Consider the following 25,434-nt stretch of genomic DNA (forward strand, 5'->3'; position numbering starts at 1 on the left):
AAGAATGAATGAAATAAAAAAACATGTCTACTGTTCACTCATCTGTCAGAGAACTCAGAGATGACAATTAAAATTAGGTTGGCAATCATGTATTTCATACAATATTTTTTAAACTAGTGGTGATTACACGAAGTATCGTAAAAGTGCCAAAAAGATACTGCGTGTATGCACAAATACTTTTTTTGGGGAATAGACTAAAGACTTGTCTTGACAATTATAAGATAGGGGTTTAAATGTGTGTGCACGATCCTATGACAAATAAAAGTACGGGAGTAGAAAAAATATTTTATGTTTGTATTTCCTAATCAACAATAAAATAACGTGCAATTAATTAATTAGCGCTAACGCTAACCCATTCTTTTTTTACGCGCAATTAATCGCTTAAATAAATGAAAATAAAACTTGTTGTAAAATATAATAACACTAGCGACCCGCCCCGGCTTCGCACGGGTTAACAAATTATATATAAACATTCCTCTTGAATCACTCTATCTATTTAAAAAAAACCGCATTAAAATCCGTTGCGTAGTTTTAAAGATAAGCATAGGTACATAGGGACAGACAGACAGCAGGAAGCGACTTTGTTTTATATACTATGTACCTAGTGATTGTCATTCTGAATAACATATAGCTTGTCAACCAAATCTTGTCAGTAAAAAAAGGCGCGAAATTCAAATTTTCTATGGGACGGTATCCCTTTGCGCCTATATTTTTCAAATTTGCCGCCTTTTTCTACTGTCAAGATCTGGTTGACCAAGTATAGTAATTCAGATAATGTTCTGTAAATTCTGTAATATGATGGAATTATGGGTTATTTTCGGAATCACCTATCCCTCTGCCTATCCCGCTGTTTTTATTAAAAGTATTTACCCGATTACACTTTACACTGATAAATGTTTAATTTGAACTGCGATCGTAATTATCTTCGGTACTTACCTAATTAATTAATTAATGTAAATTACGCTTGATACTTCCTTTTAACTTCTGAGGATTATATGTAGGTATATTTACTTTTAATTATATATATTGATTCAATATGATGATAGGAATCCGTGGGGCAAATTTTCTTGACAGGTAGGGACTTCCTATATCGATAAACTCAATTATCGATGCTTGTTCTATATACTAGTGATCACTCAAAGGTTTGCTTGTAAAAATATGTTTTTATTAAAAATGTAAAAATCAAATAAAGTAATAACTCAATTCGCTTTGATTGATAATCAATCAATAAAGAGGTTGAGATAATATTGACTATTTTATAGTGCAATAAGTATTACGCCCTACCTATATATAACCTAGCGATTATTTAATGGCTCCTCTACACGATGGGCCAGCGCCGGCCACTCCAAGGGACGCAGCCATGCGGTAGAATGAGATAGCAATATCACTTGCTCCCTCTAACGCATAAATGCGTCCCTTGGAGTGGCCGGCGCTGGCCCATCGTGTAGAGGAGCCATAAAATATGCTATGTGTGAATTTCATAGGTACTTGTCTTCAAAACAATACTTACAAAAACACACAATGTTGGGGGCGATCACTAAAGTCTATTTTTTTATTCGGTAGACTGAAATGACAGTTAATAGTATGAACATGAAATGTCATTTCATACTATTAACTGTCATTTCAGTCTACCGAATAAAAAAATAGACTTTAGTATATAGATTGAGCATCGATAATTGAGTTTATCGATATAGGAAGTCCCTACCTGTCAAGAAAATTTGCCCCACGGATTCCTATGTGTGATGATATGATATTAGGCTTGACTTATTTGACTTTTGGAAATTGAGTGTCAGTATTTTCAAATGCGTTAGTTTTAAATATCGTACAAGTATAAAACTTTTCCCTTTAACATAACTTTGCCAACGCAGTTCAGTAAAAGTGAAATAATAAGCCTACGGTAAGTAGGTATATTATTATTACTTTTATAAACATTTTAATTGGTTTAACCTCAATAAAACAGTTAAAAACTAAAACAAAAATGTCAAACGTAACAAAAATGTACAATTCAACCAAAGACTCAGCAATAGACAAACAATCTGGGACTATTTCGAGAGCGAATCGCCGTACAACACGTCACTGGCAGTACAGATGGATAGTGCGTGTGTGGTAAAGGTATATTAAATAATTGCTTTAACCTCAATATATAGTTAAAAACTAAAACAAAAATGTCAAACGTAACAAGAATGTACAATTCAACCAAAGACTCAGTAATAGAAAAACAATTCTGGGACTATTTCGAGAGCGAATTGCCGTACAACACGTCACTGGCAGTACAGACGGATAGTGCGTGTGTGGTAAAGGTGTATTAAATAATTGGTTTAACCTCAATATACAGTTAAAAACTAAAACAAAAATGTCAAACGTAACAAAAATGTACAATTCAACCAAAGACTCAGCAATAGACAAACAATTCTGGGACTATTTCGAGAGCGAATCGCCGTATAACACGTCACTGGCAGTACAGACGGATAGTGCGTGTGTGGTAAAGGTGTATTAAATAATTGGTTTAACCTCAATATACAGTTAAAAACTAAAACAAAAATGTACAATTCAACCAAAGACTCAGCAATAGACAAACAATTCTGGGACTATTTCGAGAGCGAATCGCCGTACAACACGTCACTGGCAGTACAGACGGATAGTGCGTGTGTGGTAAAGGTGTTTTAAATAATTGGTTTAACCTCAATAAATAGTTAAAAACTAAAACAAAAATGTCAAACGTAACAAAAATGTACAATTCAACCAAAGACTCAGCAATAGACAAACAATTCTGGGACTATTTCGAGAGCGAATCGCCGTACAACACGTCCCTGGCAATACAGACGGACGGTGCGTGTGTGGTGACGGTGTATTTCGTGTTGCTGTTCGGCGGTGCGGCGGGGAACCTCGCCGTGCTGACGACGCTGGCGCGCTCGCGGCGCCGCTCGCGCGTCAGCCTGCTCATGACGCATCTCGCCGTTGCGGACGTGTGCGTCGTCTGCGGTGTCATCCCACTGGAGGTATGCTTTCGGTACATAGTTCTAGCGATCCTGGTCTAATGGCTCCTATACATGATGGGCCATCATACTGGCCCACTAAAATGGGCCATGTAGAGGGGGTAGTGGTGTCGGATGTTATGGCGCGGCGGGATAGCGATGGGATGGGATGGTGTCGGTTTTTCGTCCGCACAACAAAGTGGGCCATTCCATAGTGCGTGCTCTCAACCATCGCATGGCCATCTCGTTGGTCCATCGTGGAGCCATAACTATCGCATGGCCATCTCGTTGGTCCAGCGCTGGGCCATCATGTAGAGGAGCCAGAACGTACTTGTTCCGACTCTAGGTAGGTACTCTAATAAAGTTACATACGTTCGAAATTGTAACTAATCAAAACTGGGCAATGTTATGTTAACGCACAGACAAGACATCCTCTAGACTGAGCATAGTAACGCTACCCCCTCTGCCACTCATACGGTAGATTTACTCCATCTTCGAGTCAATCCCGTGCCGTGATTGGTCCGTGTCTTTGAACGGACCAATCACGGCACGGGATTCGCTCACCTCGTCCCCCGCACCCCCGTATTTTTGGCAGCATCGGTTTCATGAAATAATTGCTCTAAACTCAGTCTAGAGGATTCCTAGTCTATGTGTTAACGGCAAAGTTTTATACTATTACTGTAATTAAAGTTTGGAAGGTATTGTATAATTTTGAAGGGGCTGGGTCGGCTGGGTTTTTGGGTAAACAATGAACCTAAACTAACAAGATCTACCTACCCCGTGGCGGGTGGTCTAGTGGTCAGGACGTCAGCCGCGCAAGCTGAAGACGCGGGTACGATTCCCGCCTCGGCCACCGGTGGATTTGGACACATTTTCTTTGTGTATGATATCTAGATAGCTTTTTAGGGTTCCGTAGCCAAATGGCAAAAAACGGAACCCTTATAGATTCGTCATGTCTGTCTGTCTGTCTGTCTGTCAGTCCCTCCGTATGTCACAGCCACTTTTTTCCGAAACTATAAAACCTATACTATTGAAACTTGGTAAGTAGATGTATTTTGTGAACCGCATTAAGATTCTCACACAAATGTAGAAAAAAAAAATTTTTGGGGGGTTCCCCATACTTAGAACTGAAACTCAAAAATTTATTTTTCATCAAACCCATACGTGTGGGGTATCTATGGATAGGTCTTCAAAAATGATATTGAGGTTTCTAATACCATTTTTTTCTAAACTGAATAGTTTGCGCGAGAGACACTTCCAAAGTAGTAAAATGTGTGTCCCCCCCCCCCCTGTAACTTCTATAATATGAGAATGATAAAACTAAAAAAAATATATGATGTACATTACCATGCAAAATTCACCGAAAATTGGTTTGAACGAGATCTAGTAAGTAGTTTTTTTCTATCCGGTGGCGAATGCACTAGTCCCAAAACGCACTATTAGTCAATACACTCTAATTTCGAAAGCCCCTCTTCTCATAAGAAACTAGGCCCAAAATACCATATTTCCAAAAAGGCTCATTCTCGATTTACACGAGAACCATTGAGAACTAGTCCCAAAATACACCTTTCCCAAAATACCCCAAATTGTGTTCACCTGTGCGTGGCGTAATACTTTATTCTCATAATGCGTAGTGTAAGGGTAAAAACACCAGAGCACCATTTATAACAATATTTATTAGAGAATCACAATATATGAGAGTTAGGGACTTAGGTAATACGCGACGCCGTTTAGGCGCAAAAACCGATCTCTAGATGACAGACGTCATAATGCTGCTCCATTCCCGGCTCTCGTAGTGATGTCAAGACCGCTGTTTTACGATGCCGCCTTTTAGCTCGGCCATCGCCTGACCCGACCAGCGCCCCGCAGGTCACTGTCATCAGTGCAGCCATTGAAGTCTGCCACAGCAAACGCAGTCGCAGCAAGCTGGGTCTTCACCAGGTGGATGTAGCCTCCACCAGTTCAATATTCTGCGAATTGAACAAGCACCTTTTACGCTCAGCCGATATACAAGCCTTGGTCCGTTTGAATAATTCGACTCGAGTTCCGTTGAAACGGTCTATTTCGTTATTGTCAACTTACACCAAGATATTTAGTTCTATTTCAGTCGAATTGGAGTAAGGGCTTAAGCCGACTGAACCAAATGTAAGAAAGCGTGACCAGGCTAGGTACCAAATAATCCGTGGTATGAGAGGTGTTAGGATATGCAAGTCTGCTCAGCACTTGCTTGAAATACACAAAAGGCTTAATTCACGTGCATATGACACCAAGAGGATATAAATACCAATTAATTAATTATGCAAAATAATAAAATATTGCGATGAGCGTGACATCTAGCGGCAGGTAGATAAACCACCCCCTTTTTTTGTAACACCATCTAACATAAATTATTTTCTTGTGAATAACGTCATATAACCTTGAAGGATTTATTAGATTTTGATAAATTTCTAGCATGTATACCCATGCAGCTAACCCAAACCTTCCATTGAGCGGTGCGTTCATACTGACCGCTTAACGTAACAATGACTATTTGTGTCGTTTTAAAAGCAAAGACTTGGAACAAACTCACAATTGGCTTCTCCGTTGTAGGATGTAAGACTCCCTCGCATGCGCGCACAAAAATGCGTACAACTCGTGAGAGGCTAACATGGGACACGTCTCATGCATGTGCGGAGCTGCCTAGGCTAGGACACCACTGCCCTTGTAGGCGCAACGACCGTAGAAGTCAGCCCTTCACGATAAGGTTGTCACGGAGCCCGGTGCACGCACTCGCTCCAACTGGGTATTTCGAACAGGCACTCCCTCCAACTCTACTGGATCCGGTACTTCGCCAGCGATCCCTAGAAGGTATAAGTGCAAGCAACCCTTTCAAGGTAACCTTGAGATCATCAGTCTTAAGGTCATTAAAATATCCTTTTGTAAACAAGGTCTCAAGCCAACCTCTCAAGGTCAACAACAAATAGTACGATACGATATAGATAAAACATTTATCGGTAGTAGAATAATGGTCCTCTTAAGGATAATATCATATCGCATGCAATGGTCCGCCTCTTAAAGCCTGCACTGCAGATACCAGGAACAAACTAGCCTGTTAAAGATAGTCTTGTATCACATGCAATGGTCCGCCTCTTAAGGCCTGCACTGCAGATATACCAGTAACAAAATTAGCCTATTAAGGATAATCTAAGCTCACATGCAACGGTCCGCCTTTTAAGGCCTGCATTGCAGCAAATACCAGTAACAACCATCCTCTTAAGGATAGTCTTATATCACATGCAATGGTCCGCCTCTTAAGGCCTACACTGCAAATATCAGCAACAACCACCCTCTCAAGGATAGTCTTATATGACATGCAATGGTCCGCCTCTTAAAGCCTACACTGCAAATACCAGTAAACAACCATCCTCTTAAGGATAGTCTTATATCACATGCAATGGTCCGCCTCTTAAAGCCTACACTGCAAATACCAGTAAACAACCATCCTCTTAAGGATAGTCTTATATCACATGCAATGGTCCGCTTCTTAAAGCCTACACTGCAAATACCAGTAAACAACCATCCTCTTAAGGATAGTCTTATATCACATGCAATGGTCCGCCTCTTAAAGCCTACACTGCAAATACCAGTAAACAACCATCCTCTTAAGGAGAGTCTTATATCACATGCAATGGTCCGCCTCTTAAGGCCTACACTGCAAATACCTGTAACAACCATCCTCTGAAGGATAGTCTTATATCACATGCAATGGTCCGCTTCTTAAGGCCTACACTGCAAATACCAGTAACAACCATCCTCTGAAGGATAGTCTTATATCACATGCAATGGTCCGCCTCTTAAGGCCTACACTGCAAATATCAGCAACAACCACCCTCTCAAGGATAGTGACAAGCAACAGGCCGCTCCTTAAAGCCTCTGTTGTGATTACCGGCGCCAGGAAGTAGCCTATTAAGGATAGCATCCCTTGCCAAGACTAAAGTAACAGCCCTTCTTAAAGAGCACATAATAATTAAAGTTCTATAGCAGACATTGAAGAGAGTAAGTAATATAAATAAAATAATCACTCAGTTCTCAATCCGAGTGTCTAATAAAATTAATCAAGCACAATGTGTTTATTTTAGTCGGCAAACCCGTTAACAAAACACATAAGTATGACAACAGTAACCCAGTTCTAAATCTGGGATAAAACAAAATCACAACTCGATTCTAAACTCGAGAGTAAGTAATATAAATAAAATAATCACTCAGTTCTCAATCCGAGTGTCTAATAAAATTAATCAAGCACAACGTGTTTATTTTAGTCGCCAAACCTGTTAACAAAACACATAAGTATGACAACAGTAACCCAGTTCTAAATCTGGGATAAAACAAAATCACAACTCGATTCCAAACTCGAGAGTAAGTAATATAAATAAAATAATCACTCAGTTCTCAATCCGAGTGTCTAATAAAATTAATCAAGCACAATGTGTTTATTTTAGTCGGCAAACCTGTTAACAAAACACATAAGTATGACAACAGTAACCCAGTTCTAAATCTGGGATAAACAAAATCACAACTCGATTCCAAACTCGAGAGTAAGTAATATAAATAAAATAATCACTCAGTTCTCAATCCGAGTGTCTCATAAAATTATATCTCAGTTCCTAATCTGAGAATATACTCGTAGTCAGTTCTTAATCTGAAAACGGTACCTGAAATAACAGCATTTGCCCTTAACATGGGAAATATAAAATAATAAGCAGTTGCTACTATGCAACCAATTGTAAATGATCATGTGCAACTTGGCTTGCCTCTTCCGTGCCCCTAAATAAAGGCAACACTCTTACTATACCAACATTGAACTACAGTAGAGCCTGAACAGAAGTTCATGTTATCGAGGTTCCTCTCTTACCCAGGTTCGCCTTATCGAGGTTTCACAAATTGTATTTTTCAACCATCATGAAGTGTATATTGATAATGACCAATCAGTCAAATCATGGCACATATGCTTAAACCATAAAGCTTCCAATCCCAAGACACACATGGTTGATTTTCTCCAGCTGTGCATGTGCATTTTATGTGTAGATAACTCAACACATCATCATCCAGGTTAACTTATACCTGCACAAAACTAAATAATTTTGTTAAATGCCATGCAAGCACACATTGTAAGATAAATGAGTTCATAACATAATAAACCACAATTTATGCATTTTTCAAAACAATGAAATACATACTTAGTGAACCCACAAAATTTGTGAAACATATTATTATTTATAACTTCTGATTTATGAAACCCAGAAGTAATAAAAGTGTACTGTTTATTAATGCAAACGGTACCATAACACACTACAAGTTCAGACGAAAACCGTCAATAACTTCAAACAGTAGCTCATGACATGATATTCTTCGGTCAATGTTCATTAGCAGTGAATGGGTTAAAATAGTTATTTGGAAAGCTTTAACCAAGCTATTTACCTTCGTTTAATATTCACCCATAAAACACTTATCGGACTGGAACGTTTAGACTCCAGTCGCACTTGTATGTAAAAGACATGTATCATGTAGACCGTCAATATCCATATTGACTCCTGAAAGTATTTACCTCGCTTACCATTAGCAACAACCTGCTTTACCAGTGTCATACTCAGCTCAGTAAATATCTTGTTCAATATGTCCATCTCTTTGACAAGATTTTAACCTTGGAAATTCATCAAACTTCATCAGTAATAAAGTTTTGTTATAATGAAATGCATCTGAAACATACTGTTAGAACACAAATGATTATCATTGTCAATAACTCAAACACTTGACAATGTCATGCCAATAAAACTTTCATTAGTTTGGTAAGTCTGTTTAAATATATGTCTTTGGTTCATTTTATAATATGACATTTAGTGAAAAATATTTGCAATGCAAACTTTAACCAACATCCCAATGAACAAAACAACAACCACAACATACTATAAGCTGTATGCAATTAATTTGTATAAACACTCATAAGATTTTTCATACATAGAACCAATCAATAATATGTACAGACAGAAATTTTCTCAACATCTCAAATGATTTACTGCCTTATTTATCAGAATGTCTGCAGCTTAATGTTAATTGCAAAGATGCAGGAGGTTATATGTGATATGAACTGTCTTTTAAAATATTCAGTCCGAGGAGGCTCCGGAAACATGGAGTGACTACATTTGTCACAGACAATACTAACCAGCCAGCCTATTATGGATAGCTTTATCCATCTTTATCCACGTGATAAAAAAACTGTCACTGTTTAACACCGTGGGAAAGAAAGTGACGGACACCGTTTTATCACGCTGTCACGTAGACAAGAACGACCATCATATCCGTACAGCTACAAATAAATGTCGCCTTTCGCTTATTCACAAAGCGCATTTTACTAACCACACACAGTCAATGTAACACGTACTGACCGTTAGTATACATGTACAACATGAACAAACATTTTATTTCTAAATAAATACCTCATTTTCCATGACATCGGAGATTAGTCACTTATCAACATATTTTCTCCATATAATGAATTAGTTGAACACTTGGACATATTATACCTGGCATCCATAACCAACTAACTTTGAAATATTATCCATGTCCATCCAGGCACATTATAGAGGCCTGACCCGATAGCCACTCTAGTACCTTCAACGACGGTATGGTCGTTCAATTCAAGAATCATTGCTGTTAAATTTCTGGAAATTACACAAACCAAAAACACACCAACAAAGCATTATGTCAGTTGCAATAAGCATGTGTAATATCATACACACACACATATGAAACAACAAGTAATTTCTCCTTATTGTTGTTGTAACCAATATTCCAGTGTTTTTGAAAACTTGTAATCTATTTTAATTTGACTGAAAGGATAAAATATTAAATAGCACTCATTGTTAATCATGAAAGCATAATACCACCATACATATAGCATCAATCAAGGCTAAATTTACATTACCAAACTTGTTTTATAATATGCTTTTTACTTGAATGTAAATTTCACCACAACACAAACTTTAGAAAATGTTCATATGATTTTGTTAATATGTGATGTAGACATACTTAATCACATTATGTTATGTATCTGAAAGCACATGGATTACAAAAATAACACAACATATAAGTGAGGCAGTGAATATTTACCACTATGGCCCCGGAGCATTGTTAGGTGTTGGATCAACACAGACTTCTTACCTGAGTTAACTTTTACCTGAGTTACTCTATAATCCCAAGGATTTATTTCATTCATACCAATATCAAAATTCAATTGTACCTAATGGTATCTGTCAGCTTATGTCTTGTGATCTTCTGCTGTGAATATTGTAATACATACATGCCAGCAGCTTTATTACACTGTCAATATGTTTTATTTTTGACAGTCATGATCATTGATGTACATAAACTGAAATAGGTATCTGAAATCAAACACAAAACACACGGCAAAGGTACGATACGCCAGCCAATAGCCGGCACAGGTTAGTTTTGTAGGCTATTCTTGTAGGTATGATTTTGACACCAATCTTGGACTTTGTATATTTAAGTCCCTAACTGATGAGTGGTGTTGGTGCATTTACTCATTACAATCAGATTAACGATCAGAACAATGAAACAAGGAAGGACTACGCGCGGTAAATTTCGTAATGTCAATTTCGATAAATTATATCGTAGTAGGCGGGAATCCACTATCGCACTTCTGAAGCTGTAAGGGTAAAAACACCAGAGCACCATTTATAACAATATTTATTAGAGAATCACAATATATGAGAGTTAGGGACTTAGGTAATACGCGACGCCGTTTAGGCGCAAAAACCGATCTCTAGATGACAGACGTCATAATGCTGCTCCATTCCCGGCTCTCGTAGTGATGTCAAGACCGCTGTTTTACGATGCCGCCTTTTAGTAGGTCTCAAAACACTCTAGTTCCAAAATACCCTATTTTTTTGGAATGTCTCTTTGTGACTGCTTTCAGCCGTAATCATTACCCGTTTGATGGCTAAAATTTTTTTTTCAAAAATAGGATTTATTTAATTATTATTTTGAGCTATACAGGGTGTAATCGTTAAGTGTTGCTCGGCGATAGTTCCGTAAATATAGCAGATATCAGAAAATTTCAAATTGATATCGAAAGTGCATATAGTGAAAGTGAAGGGCAATATACACACGAGTGTTTTAATGCCTGTGTTGATAAAGCAGTGTATGGAACTATCATAATTAGGTGGGCGAGAAACTACCCTCATTTATGGCATTAAATAATTAAATAATGCCATAAATGAGGGTAGTTTCTCGCCCACCTAATTATGATAGTTCCATACACTGCTTTATCAACACAGGCATTAAAACACTCGTGTGTATATTGCCCTTCACTTTCACTATATGCACTTTCGATATCAATTTGAAATTTTCTGATATCTGCTATATTTACGGAACTATCGCCGAGCAACACTTAACGATTACACCCTGTATAGCTCAAAATAATAATTAAATACGTAAATCCTATTTTTGAAAAAAATATTTTAGGCATCAAACGGGTAATGATTACGGCTGAAAGCAGTCACAAAGAGACATTCCAAAAAAATAGGGTATTTTGGAACTAGAGTGTTTTGAGACCTACGCATTATGAGAATAAAGTATTACGCCACGCACAGGTGAACACAATTTGGGGTATTTTGGGAAAGGTGTATTTTGGGACTAGTTCTCAATGGTTCTCGTGTAAATCGAGAATGAGCCTTTTTGGAAATATGGTATTTTGGGCCTAGTTTCTTATGAGAAGAGGGGCTTTCGAAATTAGAGTGTATTGACTAATAGTGCGTTTTGGGACTAGTGCATTCGCCACCGGATAGGTTTTTTTTAATACGTCATAAATCCCCTAAATACGGAACCCTTCATGGGCGAGTCCGACTCGCACTTGGCCGCTTTTTTGATCCTTTTAAAGCCCTAAAATCGAAAACTTTCTACATTTTCACCATTAATCAATTCAATATCAATTGTATAATTTGAATTGAATTATACATCTATCTATAACTGAAAACCGTAAACCGTAAATTATTACTTCTCAGAATTATCCAAATGGCAATAATGGCTGGTATGCCACGTTTCCCAATTTCCGCATATCTTTCGCAAATGAATTTCATATTTCAAATGATAATTCATCGAAAATGAAACTATGCGAAATGCGAGTTTGGTGAAACATTGTTTTGTCAACTAAACGTTCCGAGTTGGTTGGTTGTTTGATGTTTTTAGGGTTCCGTACCCAAAGGGTAAAAACGGGACCCTATTACTAAGATTCCACTGTCCGTCTGCCTGTCTGTCACCAGGCTGTATCTCACGAACCGTGATAGCTAGACAAGTTGAAACTGTCATAAATACTAAAAACAGAATAAAATAAATATTTAAGTGGGGCTCCCATACAGCAAACGTGATATTTTTGCAGTTTTTTGGGTAATGGCACGGAACACTTCGTGCGCAAGTCCGACTCGCACTTGGCCTGTTTTTTTTCATGATATAGGAGCAAAATGAGTCAAATAGTACCTCAAAATCTAACTATTGTGATATTTTGGCCAAAGTAAAACGACAAGTAAATGCAATATAAATATTATCTAATTATTAAATAAAATAATAATAGTTTGAGCCTATATATGTCCCACTGCTGGGCACAGGCCTCCTCTCATGCGCGAGAGGGCTTGGGCTATAGTCCCCACGCTAGCCCAATGCGGATTGGGGACTTCACATACACCTTTTAATTTCTTCGCAGATGTATGCAGGTTTCCTCACGATGTTTTCCTTCACCGAAAAGCTAGTGGTAAATATCAAATGATATTTCGTACATAAGTTCCGAAAAACTCATTTTAATTATTAAATTAAAACCCATTGAACGCGACCTATGTTGTGCGGCGCGTTATCATGAACCTTGTCGGAATGCACGAAGGTTGATATTGGGCTGTATCCGCGCGCGTCATTATACGTCTTTAGCGAGAGGGTTAATAGCCATTCGTTCACTCATCTACTCGTTCATTCGTTCACCTCATCCTGCCATTCCTACCCCTATCTTTCATTCTAATCTTTCTCTAACTGCTGCGATGTTGTGGCAAAATGAAAGCAAGCCTTGTTTGCACAGAAATATAGCTCCGATTTATCTTCAACACGCCCAGTTGAACTGCTATAACTTTATATGGTGTTTGAGTCATAATCTGATTAATGTTGCTGAAAGCATAACTTTCCTTAACAGCTGAATGTTTAAAAGCAAAGTTTAACCACTCGTGCTAAATATTGATCAATAGTTCTTTGTTTTCAAGGGGGCAAAGTTGTTGTTTAACGTCCCGTACTAGTTAATATTGATAGCCGAGCAAGTGGAAAATTCCAACAGCGAAATATCGTTAATTGTCGTTCAAAACGCGTTCTTGAGCGTTGCGAGGGTTTATACTAACTGTAAAATAAACAAAAGTCAAATCAAATCCGAATGAAGGTAATTAAATATTTATTATTTAAATTCATCATTTAAAAGTCGTTTCAACCATTCAACATAAGGAAACAACTCAACATTTGCATCAAATTACTTTGCCACTCTTGTAGATAAAATGCTAATTCCTCATCAGTCTTTGAACAATCAAGAGAGCCTTTCCGAGCTGGTGTGGTGAAAAGATACTTATTTATACTTATCCTCAAGTAGGTATTTTTCAAGTCAAGATGGGGCTTTGTAGATATATTGAATTTTAACAGGAGCCAAATGCCATGAAAACAATCACACGGAAACTAGACTATATTTGCGAGGGCAGACTCTGACCAAAACCTTAAAATGTTATACTACTTAGTTAATTTAGTTCAATGGAAAATAATCACGAGTAAGTACTTCAATTTAAACTCGCTGTATTTTTTTAAACTGTTATCTGAAGCTATAGCTATAAACTAATTACAGGACTAGATATACCTCTTATCATTGTATGTGCAAAGTTTCATTACAATCCAACACGTAGTTTTAAAATGAGAACGAAACTCCGTTTGGGAATCCGAATGGGAAGGTGAAATTCGGCCGAGATTTCTGCGGACTCTTAACAGAGATAATCTTATACCTGTCTTATACAGATTGAGCTAGCCCCAAACTAAACTAAGCTTAGTATAATAGGTGATGATACATACCTATTAAGAAAAACTTAGATACGTGGAAACATACATAAGTCAGCAATACACTCTAAAAAATGAAGACCAACTAAGAGCAGTTTTCTCTTAGTTGACGTTAAGTTAATTATAACAATAACGATCTTATATAAATCAAAGAAACCTGATTACTTAAAACAATAAGTGTATCTGTGATTGAACTAATAAAGTAGGTATGTTATTAATCCTAACAATTGTATACTTTGCATCTATCATTAACTTGTTGGCATAATTATGTAACGTAGGTTGATTCAATCCTTAACAAATTAATTAAAACAGATAAATATGTTAATAGTTATGAACATTTTAATAGTTTATGTGATTATTTTCTCTTTGTTGATTTACATAAGACTTGGTATTTTAATCAACTAAACATATAATATTTAGAACAACGAAGATAAAACATTCAATCCCATTATGATCAAGTTATTGTATTAATTACGAAACGAATATTCCATTCTATTAAGAATTATTTGTTAAATCGATTTTCTTCATAATTAAATTAAATAATCAGTTAATCCGTTCAATCAAGAGATAAGTAGGGGGGCGCCGGTGCACCCGCGGTCCTCCCCGCCCGCGCCCCTGCGGCGCCTGTGACCGTGCGAGTGGGGAGTCAGTCTCAGCCTCGACGTTCAACATTCAACTACTTAGTCATTCAAGTACGCGTCAACGAAATAAACTTTACTTGTGCCTTTATTTCACGGCAAGCCTGGAACAGTGAACGTGTTACCTTTGCTTTGTGTACCTAATGTATAATAGTGTATGTGCAACATGGAGCAAGTGCTATTAATCGCAGCGACGGGAATAAAAGGCGCGGGGACTGGCCGGGATGGTTATGTGGGAATCCCTGTTGTGGACTAATGAGACCCCAGGTCTACCCAGTAAAACCCCTGTTGGCTGCCTCAAGGCTTTAAGGCGAGGCACGGGAAACGATCGGGACCATGCTTCCGAAACCCCGCCAGCGGCTGTCCGAACTGCGGACTCGACTTCGGAGGAACTGTTTCCCTTTACTTCTCTAAGAGTGCGCCATTTTTTGCGCATTGGCCATCCCAGGGACCCTCGTGTAGGCGACAGACGTCCCCGAGCCTGCCGCCAACGGGTACCCATAAGGGGGAAATCAACGGTTGTACGCCAAACGGTCATTATATTTGTAGCCCGTTTTAATTGTTAATTATAATATATATGTAAGGTATGTAAAAGAAAGTTCGATTTTTAAATGTAAAACGTTTAGTTTTCTAAATGTTTAGATGAATAAATAACATCTTATTATATATATTTTTTGTTTTATTCATTTGCCCCCTTTTCATAAAACTTTACTTTGTTAAATTTGAATCTCAATTGTTTAATCAGTTCAACTATGAAGCTTGTTGTTTGTTGTTGTGTTTTATTGTACTAGTAAAATTGATGAAGAATGGTATATTGTACTAGACAAGCTTCATAGTTGAACTGATTAAACAATTGAGATTCAAATTTAACAATTTCTTAGTTCAGGCTAATAAGATGCATAAGTCGATGCAATCATGTTCTTAGTTGAACTTATTAGGGTCAAATAGTTGATACAGTAATTCTTCATGTTAACATTGATTTACATCTTAGTTGAAATGATTAAACAATTGAGATTCAAATTTAACAATATCTTAGTTCAGGCTAATAAGGTGCATTAGTCGATTTAATCATGTTCTTAGTTGAACTTATTTGGGTCAAATAGTTAATACAGTAATTCTTCATGTTAATATTGACCTACATCTTAGTTAAACTGACTTGTTTGTATTAGTTGGTACAGTAACTTATCATGATAATAATTATCAAGCCCTTAGTTGATCTTGCTAGGATCAATTAGTTAGCATAATTATTTTTCGTGTAAATATTGAACAAGATCTTAATTGGTTCAGTTACATAGATATAGTAATAGCAATCAGAATTACCTTATTTGATGTGTCTAAGTTCTTGTTAGGCTCGTATGGAATCAAGATGCTTGATTACGACTATCAAGATATTGATAGGGCCAACCAAATTTTTTTTAGAGTGTAGGTACATATGCGTGATAAACTCGGAAATAAATGCCGTTATTGAGATTAACCAAAATGAATAATAAATATTTGGGGATAGAGACGACTTACAAAATCCAGACAAAATCCCTTTAACGTCCTTTTTAGGGTTCCGTACCAAAAAGTTACAAAAGGAACGCTTATGGTGCGACTCTGTCCGTCTGTCATATCGCTATATTTTGTTTCGGGACACATAAAACTGCTTTTGATTTAAGGATGTCTTACTCTAGACCGGGTCGTGCCCGGGCCGAAGCGTCCGACATGTCATTTTCGGAGCGCCGGAGGGCGGAAAACGAAGCACCGGAAGATTCGAATTGTTTGGTAGCATAATGCGTTTCAAAACTTTAATTCACTTAAATGTACCATATAATTTCCAATTTCCACTCTTTTCACTTTATTCACAAACATTCATAAAATATCCTATCAGATTATTCAACTCATTCACGAGAACGAGGCCATTAAATTCCACGTCCTCCCGGAAGCCGATACTGATTCAACAATTTGGTATGATTAATTAATAGAATCAGGGTGAAAATGTTTTAATTAATTTTGATACTTACAACTTTGACCATGAGTACTTTGTTAATTTTTTTAAATTTTTTTATTAGCCTATTTGGTGTCCCACTGCTGGGCAAAGGCCTCCCCTCGTGTCCTCCACTTAGGGTTGCCAGATCGAAAGGCGCTATTATCGGGAAAAAATATAAAATTTTCGGGATTTTGGGACTTAAGTCGGGAAAAAAACCATACCGACCGTGCGTTTTATCTCTCGCCACGCATGCCCCGCGCGCTCGCTCGACGACAGTTAAGAACTTGAAATCATTGCTTTATAACGCGAACCTGTTTTTCGGGACAATTTGCACTTGGTCGGGAATCGGGAACACATGCTAAAAATCGGGAGAATCCCGCCAAATCCCGACCATCTGGCAACCCTACCTCCACTCGACCCTGTCCTCGGCTTTTTCCCACCATTTGAATAGAATGCGGAGAAATTTGGTAGAATGCGTCCAAGTCGTCCCGCCATATATCATATCCTTAATGCATGAGTGTATGTTGTGTTGTTGTTGCTTTGTAAATATGTAATAAATAAATCCTTTGAATTTGTTTCTAAGCTTAATAGCATCGTTCGCAGACATGGGCGTACGCACGGTTTCTTCATGCTACAAAATTAACATATTAAAATGTCAAAAGAGAATCTGGTCCGTCCAGGTTCCGTCGGGTTTTACATGTGCTGAATGCGGCTGAATCAATGCAATGTGTAATGAGTTTCAGCTCTTTGGGAGCACATCGTTTTGAATCAAACGATCCTCAAAACCCATCCAAATTAACAGTAAAATGGATACATGGAAATTCAATATCATTTTCTTTTTAGGGTACCGTAGATGAAAAGGCAGACCCCTTGTAGGGTCACTTTTTTGTTCCAATAAAGTATTAGGAATGACGAGTTGATTGTAGACGGTTGTAAGTTGTTTCATAGATGTAGAATTTTTAATCCAGCGTATCTCGCAAGCGGTACAAAGAGGGAACGGCAGCAGCGTACTAGGTACATTCAGCCGGGTACCTATGGCCTAAATGCATACAATACCATTAATTTTTATTTACCTAAGTATATTAAGTTTGTAGAATTTTGTTTCATATGAAATGCTCTCATATTATTATTTCATAGAATAATCAATTATGTTAGTCATATTAAGTTTGTTTGCAAAGAAAATTTAATTGTTTATAGAATTTTAAATCATATATTAAACTTTATTATTAAAAAACTTATTACCATGACATCAGTTTTATATAGTTTTATTTCTCACGACTCTTACTCATTATTATTTATTATTCACAACGACGGACGTCGGAGATAAATTTAAAACTTAATTTTACGGTTCAGGCGGAGTATGTCACTTTCTTAGGACGTCACATTCTGAGTTCGTCACTTTCTGACTTTGTCACTTTCTGAGATCGTCACATTCTGAGTTCGTCACTTTCTGACTTTGTCACTTTCTGAGATCGTCACATTCTGAGTACGACACTTTCTGAGGACGTCACTTTCTGAGTACGTCACATTCTGAGAACGCCACTTTCTGAGGACGTCACTTTCTGAGTTCGTCACTTTCTGAGTTCGTCACTTTTTAGCATAGGTACGATTTAACAGTATAATATACCTGCACGAAAGATGTATACTGTCAGCAACCAGATTAGCTGTTCGACATACGGTCGCTTTTATATCCTACATACCAATACCAATCTCTGTTTGCCTTACACCTGACTGGTAGAGAATTCCATTTGGCAAAACGTCCTATGTTTCGTGCAATAAAGTGAAAATAGAGAAATAAATAATAATAATAAAACAATCTAATTATGTTTCAATCAGAGTATTTAATTCAGAATAAGTACTTAGAAACTACAAGCACCAAAACATTTAGCCACAGATTGGAGTTAGGCCGGCAACAGCTTCGATTCAATACACGTAAATGTTTCGCACAGTAGGAACCATGATTTTGTCATTCGCCGATGTGATTAGCTCGTGAAGGTATCACGGCAAGCTCGCTGACACCAGTAGAAGGTCATTCCAACATATTTACATTTAAACGGACTGCCGCTCCTTTCGTGACAACATATTCTTCAGCATCTTCTGTCATGTCTCCATAAACTCAAACGTCTTTTGTTTCTGATGGTAGTGTAAATTTTGGATACCTATCTGCGTATAAAATCAGCATTGCAGTTTTGTTTCAGACAATATTTCTTCTCGTGTCATCTGTGGAGAATAGGCGTCAATGGATTTTTTCTTCAAAGCGTTGCCGAATTTCAGAATATATGTTCAGCCTCAGCCATCAATCACTTCTGCGTATGGAGTGATCCATATTCTCATAGTTCTCATGTTCTTTATTTGTTTGTTTTCTTCCTATATGTATAGGTTACACGATGAATTTTTAAATTATTATTACATTATACTTTTAGCCTGACAATAAAAATCTAGCATGTCGCCGATTTGACATCGCTGATTTTTTTTCTATTTAAAATGCGAAACTACAAAAAAGTTATATATAAGTAGTTTGTCAAAGGACTCTCTCATTTCAAACATAGACAGAGATAATCATACTATCTTTGTCTTACTCTAGTACTAGCACCCAAAAGAAAAGGATAAGTACAGTTTGTATTGTTCTTATTTAATGACAAATTGGTTTGACCAACTATACTTACAGTCCGTTAACCAACCGTTAACTCTCAGAATGAAATTCGTTTTTCGGGTAAAATCGGACGTAATCGCGTAATAGAAAATAGAAAATATATTTTTTAATATATTTTTTAATATATTTTCTCTTTTCTATTACGCGATTACGTCCGATTTTACCCGAAAAACGAATTTCATTCTGAGAGTTAACGGACTGTATTATATAACGGATCTGTATTATATATAGGATCAACCTAGCGAAAAAAAGTACCATTTATTTTATAAGAAATCTCAAATAGATTATTTACGTAAAAGATAATTTTTTGCTGTGGGCTACCGTTTACGAGTTATTTGCGAAAAACTAAAAAATAACAACCTTAGAATAAATTATACGTGACTTTCCCACTTTAATATATTTTAAAACATTGATCCTAGCGAAAAAGTGTACTGAATCTTTTTTATAGGAAATTTTATATGGATTACTTATGTAGTAGAACATTTTTTGCTACGGGCCACCGTTCAAGAGTTATTTACGAAAATCTCTAAAAAGGGACCTTAACACCATAATAACATCATAATTTGACAGAGTTGCCGGTCAAAGGAACCGAGGTGGAAAGTTCCCAAATTAGTAATCTGATAGCCCACTACTGAAGAATCTAAAAAAAATTTTTGGACATCGAGGTTTGTACCACCTTGTATAGAGTAGTTAATACCACCATAACTAGTAGGTAAGTAAATATTTAAATTCATTAAAATATGTGACTTTTAAGTACTTACTGTATATTTACAAATTAAATTTAAAATTAATGTTTTAATTTATTCTTTTATTTTAAAGTAAATTTGAATTAAAACTAGAGATAAAATAAAAAACACAAACTATAAAATATACTTACTTACCTACAAAAAAATGTGACTGTTATTACCACTCTATATAATTTCAGCCAGAAGTAGTAAATGACGGTGTGACGTTCTGCTTTCAAATTCTGATTCTATTTTATATAGAATATGACAAAAAGTCAAATAGCAATATAGTCATCAACCAAATATTAAGCATAACGTCATTAAATTAGGGCTTATTTTACATTGAGACAATAGGTATCCCTAACTTTTTGCGGTAAGTTTAAAACTTTTTGTGAGTGAGTAAGAAAGCAGAATAGCAGTATCACCTTCGCGTGTTACCGCCGATACCCGATGTAAGTATTTTTCTAAAATCCGAAGGTCATTAGAGTTAACGGACTGTAAAGTCTATTTTTTTATTCGGTAGACTGAAATGACAGTTAATAGTATGAAATGACATTTCATGTTCATACAATTAACTGTCATTTCAGTCTACGGAATAAAAAAATAGACTTTAGATAATATGTTGCGCTAGCTTCGAGCCGCGACTTCATCTGCGTGGAAATATAATGATGATGATGATGATTTATAAACAATAATTAGGTCCTTCGCGTCGTAGCGTAAAAACAATCAAATTTTCGTTCCCCTTTGAAACCCCTTGTAATATTTAAAAAACACGAAAAAAAAAGAAAGAAAAATGTTTATATGGTTGTATCTTCTAAACCGAGCGCAAAAATATTAAAATGTTCATTCCTCTGTAAGAAACCCCTAATTAATATTTAAAAATAAAACACAAAAAAAAAAAACAAAATAAAAACTTTATACTGCTGTATCTCCTAAACCGTGCGTCGTAGCGCAAAAATAATCAAATTTACGTTCCCCTTTGAAACCCGTAAGTGATGTTTAAAAAACACGAAAAACAACGAAAATAATAAAAAAGAAAGAAAAAGGTTTATGGGTTGTATCTCCTAATCCGTGCGTCGTAGTGCTCGTCGTCCCATAGAAAATTTGAATTTCGCGCCTTTGTTTACTGACAAGATTTGGTTGACCAGCTATAATTATTATCACCATATTTCCACGCAGATGAAGTCACGGGTCGAAGCTAGCGCACCATATTATCAAATTATAGTTGGTTAAACCAATTTGTCATTAAATAAGAACAATACAAACTATACGCATCCTTTTCTTTTGGGTGCTAGTACTAGAGTAAGACAAAGATAGTATGATTATCTCTGTCTATGTTTGAAATGAGACAGTCCTCAAACTATATATAACCTTTTTGTAGTTTCGCATTTTAAATAGAAAAAAAATCAGCGATGTCAAATCGGCGACATGCTAGATTTCTATTGTCAGGCTAAAAGTATAATGTATAATAATTTAAAAATTCATCGTGTAACCTATATAGGAAGAAAACAAACAAATAAAGAACATGAGAACTATGAGAGTATGGATCACTCCATACACAGAAGTGATTGATGGCTGAACATATATTCTGAAATTCGGCAACGCTTTGAAGAAAAAATCCATTGACGCCTATTCTCCACAGATGACACGAGAAGAAATATTGTCTGAAACAAAACTGCAATGCTGATTTTATACGCAGATAGGTATCCAAAATTTACACTATCATCAGAAAAAAAGACGTTTGAGTTTATGGAGACATGACAGAAGACGCGGTATGCTGAAGAATATGTTGTCACGAAAGGAGCGGCAGTCCGTTTAAATGTACGTAAATATGTTGGAATTATGACCTTCTACTGGTGTCAGCGAGCTTGCCGTGATACCTTCACGAGCTAATCACAGCGGAGAATGATAAAATCATGGTTCCTACTGTGCGATACATTTATGTGTATTGAATCGAAGCTGTTGCCGGCCTAACTCCAATTTGTGGCTAAATGTTTTGGTGCTTGTAGTTTCTAAGTACTTATTCTGAATTAAATACTCTGATTGAAACATAATTAGATTGTTTTTTATTATTATTTATTTCTCTATTTTCACTTTATTGCACGACACATAGGACGTTTTGCCAAATGGAATTCTCTACGAGTCAGGCGTAAGGCAAACAGAGATTGGTATTGGTATGTAGGATATAAAAGCGACCGTATGTCAAACAGCTATTGATCTGGTTGCTGGCAGTATACATCTTTCGTGCAGGTATATTATACTGTTAAATCGTACCTATGCTAAAAAAGTGACGAACTCAGAAAGTGACGTCCTCAGAAAGTGGCGTTCTCAGAAAGTGACGTACTCAGAAAGTGACGTCCTCAGAAAGTGTCATACTCAGAATGTGACGATCTCAGAAAGTGACAAAATCAGAAAGTGACGAACTCAGAATGTGACGATCTCAGAAAATGACAAAGTCAGAAAGTGACGAACTCAGAATGTGACGTCCTAAGAAAGTGACATACTCCGCCTGAACCAATTACGCGAGTAAGTCCCTTCGTTATGAATAATAATGCGATGTTATTACTCATAAAAAGTCGCATATTATCATTTCATAGAATACTTTTCTGGTAGCAGTTCGGTTCTGTGAGGGTAGCAGCAGCAGGTAGTAGCAGTTAACCTAACCTAACCTAACACACTTTTCTAGTAGCGTTTCGGTTTTATAAGCTACACAGACCTTAGCGTGAAAAGGGTAGGGAACATTTTTCTATATTATAAGAATTTTGGGGACATCAACACTCATTCATTCAATTACCAATGAGATGCGTTTGTGCCTCGAGGATCCGTTGAGGTCCCGATTAAAGATGCCAGTAACCTTTAATTTCTGGCGCTCTGCTAGATTAAGTAATTTTTAACAAGCTTTTATTAGGTCGACCTGTATGTAACTAACTATGTAATGGAATCTAAGGTAACTAATTTAACCATCTTCCAAGGATCGTAGCGTCATGAAAATTGGCAGCTGTATGTAGTTCTGATGACAATACAATAATATGGTAGGTACTATCGAACTGATCTGATGATGGAGACAGGAGGTGGCCATAGGAACTCTCGACCTGTATGTAACTGACATGTAATGGAATCTAAGGTAACTAATTTAACCACCTTCCAAGGATCGTAGCGTCATGAAAATTAGCAGCTGTATGTAGTTCTGATGACAATACAATAATATGGTACTGTCGAACTGATCTGATGATGGAGACAGGAGGTGGCCATAGGAACTCTGTGACGAAACAACGCAACCTAATTGTGTTAAGGGTTTTTAGAATTATCTCGATAAGTATTAGTTGTCTGTCGTAAGAAAAGTACAGTCAGCGATAAAAGCTTGTACAAAAAATTAAATTTTTGCCAAAAACTTATTGCTTCTTATCTTTGCGTATTTCCGCATTGTTTGAATGTATAAACATTTAATGAATTAAATTAAATGGATAGATTGATTGAAGAGTTCCTAGATATACACCGTGGACTCCAATAACCCGACAGATTTTAAAGGTGTATTCACTGCATGTATGTAGATACTAAAGGATGACACGCTAGACCGGGCCGGGCCCGGGCCGAGGCGTCCGACATGTCATGTTCTATGACGGCTGATCGGTGATCACGTGGCGTGGTGCTTTCCATAGAAAACGACGAAGTGAGTCTAGCGTGAGTCATCCTTTATGTCTATGGACAAAATAAAATAATGACAAACAAGTACTAAAGCCTCGGAGACAGCAGATTGTTACAAACGTCATAATAGGTACAAGCGCTTCACATTGAAGCGTGTAAACTGGATGTAGGTAGATCTTTGCTTTCATAGCTGGTATACAACAAAGCTGGTTATACTTTTTTTATGAAAAATAAAAAAAATATTAACTAATGTCATTCAGTTTCCAATGGATTCCATAAATGTAATTCTTATTTCACTATACCCTGAATTTAACGTAGTTTAAAAAAAGTGTTTGTATAGGTAAACCAAATCTGATCCAATTTCCAATCCAAAACATTTCTAATCCATTAATTTTCTTGACAACATTAGCCCGGGTAATAAATTTGCATTAATCTGCCTACGTAACGTAAATTGATTTCTGTTTAACCGGCATTTGGCAGTTATTAATCTTTTGTAAGCTCTCCCTCGTCTTCCATCGATCGAAATATCAATCAAGCTAAGACGGCTTCATGAATGCGAGTGGAAACGCGCCTATCTGTTTCTAATCTAAACAAGCAACGTGCCAAAGAGAATGTTCCTAAATTGCAAAGTTCAGACTGTTTAAACGACAACGGTTTCACTCACTTAAATTTTTAGTTGCTATTGGCGACATGTTTCGGGTCCGTCGGGGGTCCTTCTTCAGGCTCGAGTGCTCACGGCGGCTGCAATTAATCGTCGCTCGTTGCGCGCATGCTGACAGAGCGGGGCGGGGAGCGCGGGGCACCGGGGGACCGTTGTCGTCTAAAGTTCTAAACAGTTTAAAATATGTCTCACGAAAGTTTAATTTTTACTTGCACGTTTATTGGCAAACCCCCCTACAGTTAGTTTTGATTTCTATGCTATGACACTTGAACTACTTAGACGCCAATCAGCGACGTACCTATTAAATGTTAACTAAATAAAACAGTAGTTAACAGTTAAGTTATAAATAGGATTCCCACCGAACGTGCGGAGTCGGAAAGCATTTCACATTTGTACGGCCGCAAGCCGGTCGGCTGTTCGCGGACGCGGACGGGTCTGTACGGGTTCTATCGCTTCTGCCACACATAATGTATAGATAGGCACATTGAAAATGCGCTCCGTTCGCTCTTAACCTTTTGGACGCCAATGACCGATATATCCGCACCGTAGGTTCAATGCCAAAGACCGATTAATCGGTCACATACCACAGAGCAACATCGACCTACGTGCATATACATAAAGTTCAACTTCAGTTTTGACACTTCAATGATGTGGCGTCTAGCTTTTGTGTTTGACACGGCGTGGAAAAGGTTACCTAATGTTCGTGTATGATTGTCCCCAGATCGGCTGGAAGTACACGAACGCGTGGCTGGCGGGGAACTTCTGCTGCAAGCTGTTATTGGTTCTCCGAGCATTCGGCCTCTACCTGTCCTCTAACGTGCTCGTCTGCATATCGGTTGATAGGTAAGTTATAGGATAGGCCACCCCACACTATAAATAATAAGTTTTTGTCAAAAATTTCATTTTTGGTAAAAGCTTCTATCGCTGACTGTACTTTTCTTACGACAGGCAACTAATACTCATCGAGACAATTCTAAAAACCCCTAACACAATTAGGTTGCCTTGTTTCATCACAGAGTTCCTATGGCTACCTCCTGTCTCCATCAT

At 37.2% G+C, this 25,434-nt stretch overlaps 1 protein-coding gene and 1 non-coding gene across 2 annotated transcripts in view; both read left to right on the plus strand.

Annotated features, from left to right (window-relative positions):
• Nucleotides 1-2,670: 2,670 nt before the first annotated feature.
• LOC134656364 (adipokinetic hormone/corazonin-related peptide receptor variant I-like) overlaps nucleotides 2,671-25,434 on the plus strand; it is a 42,796-nt gene continuing 20,032 nt past the window's right edge. The window contains exons 1-2 of the mRNA XM_063511883.1: nucleotides 2,671-2,999; nucleotides 25,109-25,230. Coding sequence (XP_063367953.1) covers nucleotides 2,712-2,999; nucleotides 25,109-25,230 — 410 coding nt within the window. The 5' untranslated portion in view covers nucleotides 2,671-2,711. The remainder of the gene's footprint in view (nucleotides 3,000-25,108; nucleotides 25,231-25,434) is intronic.
• On the plus strand, nucleotides 3,758-3,828 carry Trnaa-cgc (transfer RNA alanine (anticodon CGC)). Its single transcript has one exon. It is a non-coding gene; the product is annotated as a tRNA-Ala (tRNA).

Source organism: Cydia amplana, chromosome 18 (genome assembly GCF_948474715.1).
Source record: "Cydia amplana chromosome 18, ilCydAmpl1.1, whole genome shotgun sequence".
Classification (NCBI taxonomy): Eukaryota; Metazoa; Arthropoda; class Insecta; order Lepidoptera; family Tortricidae; genus Cydia; species Cydia amplana.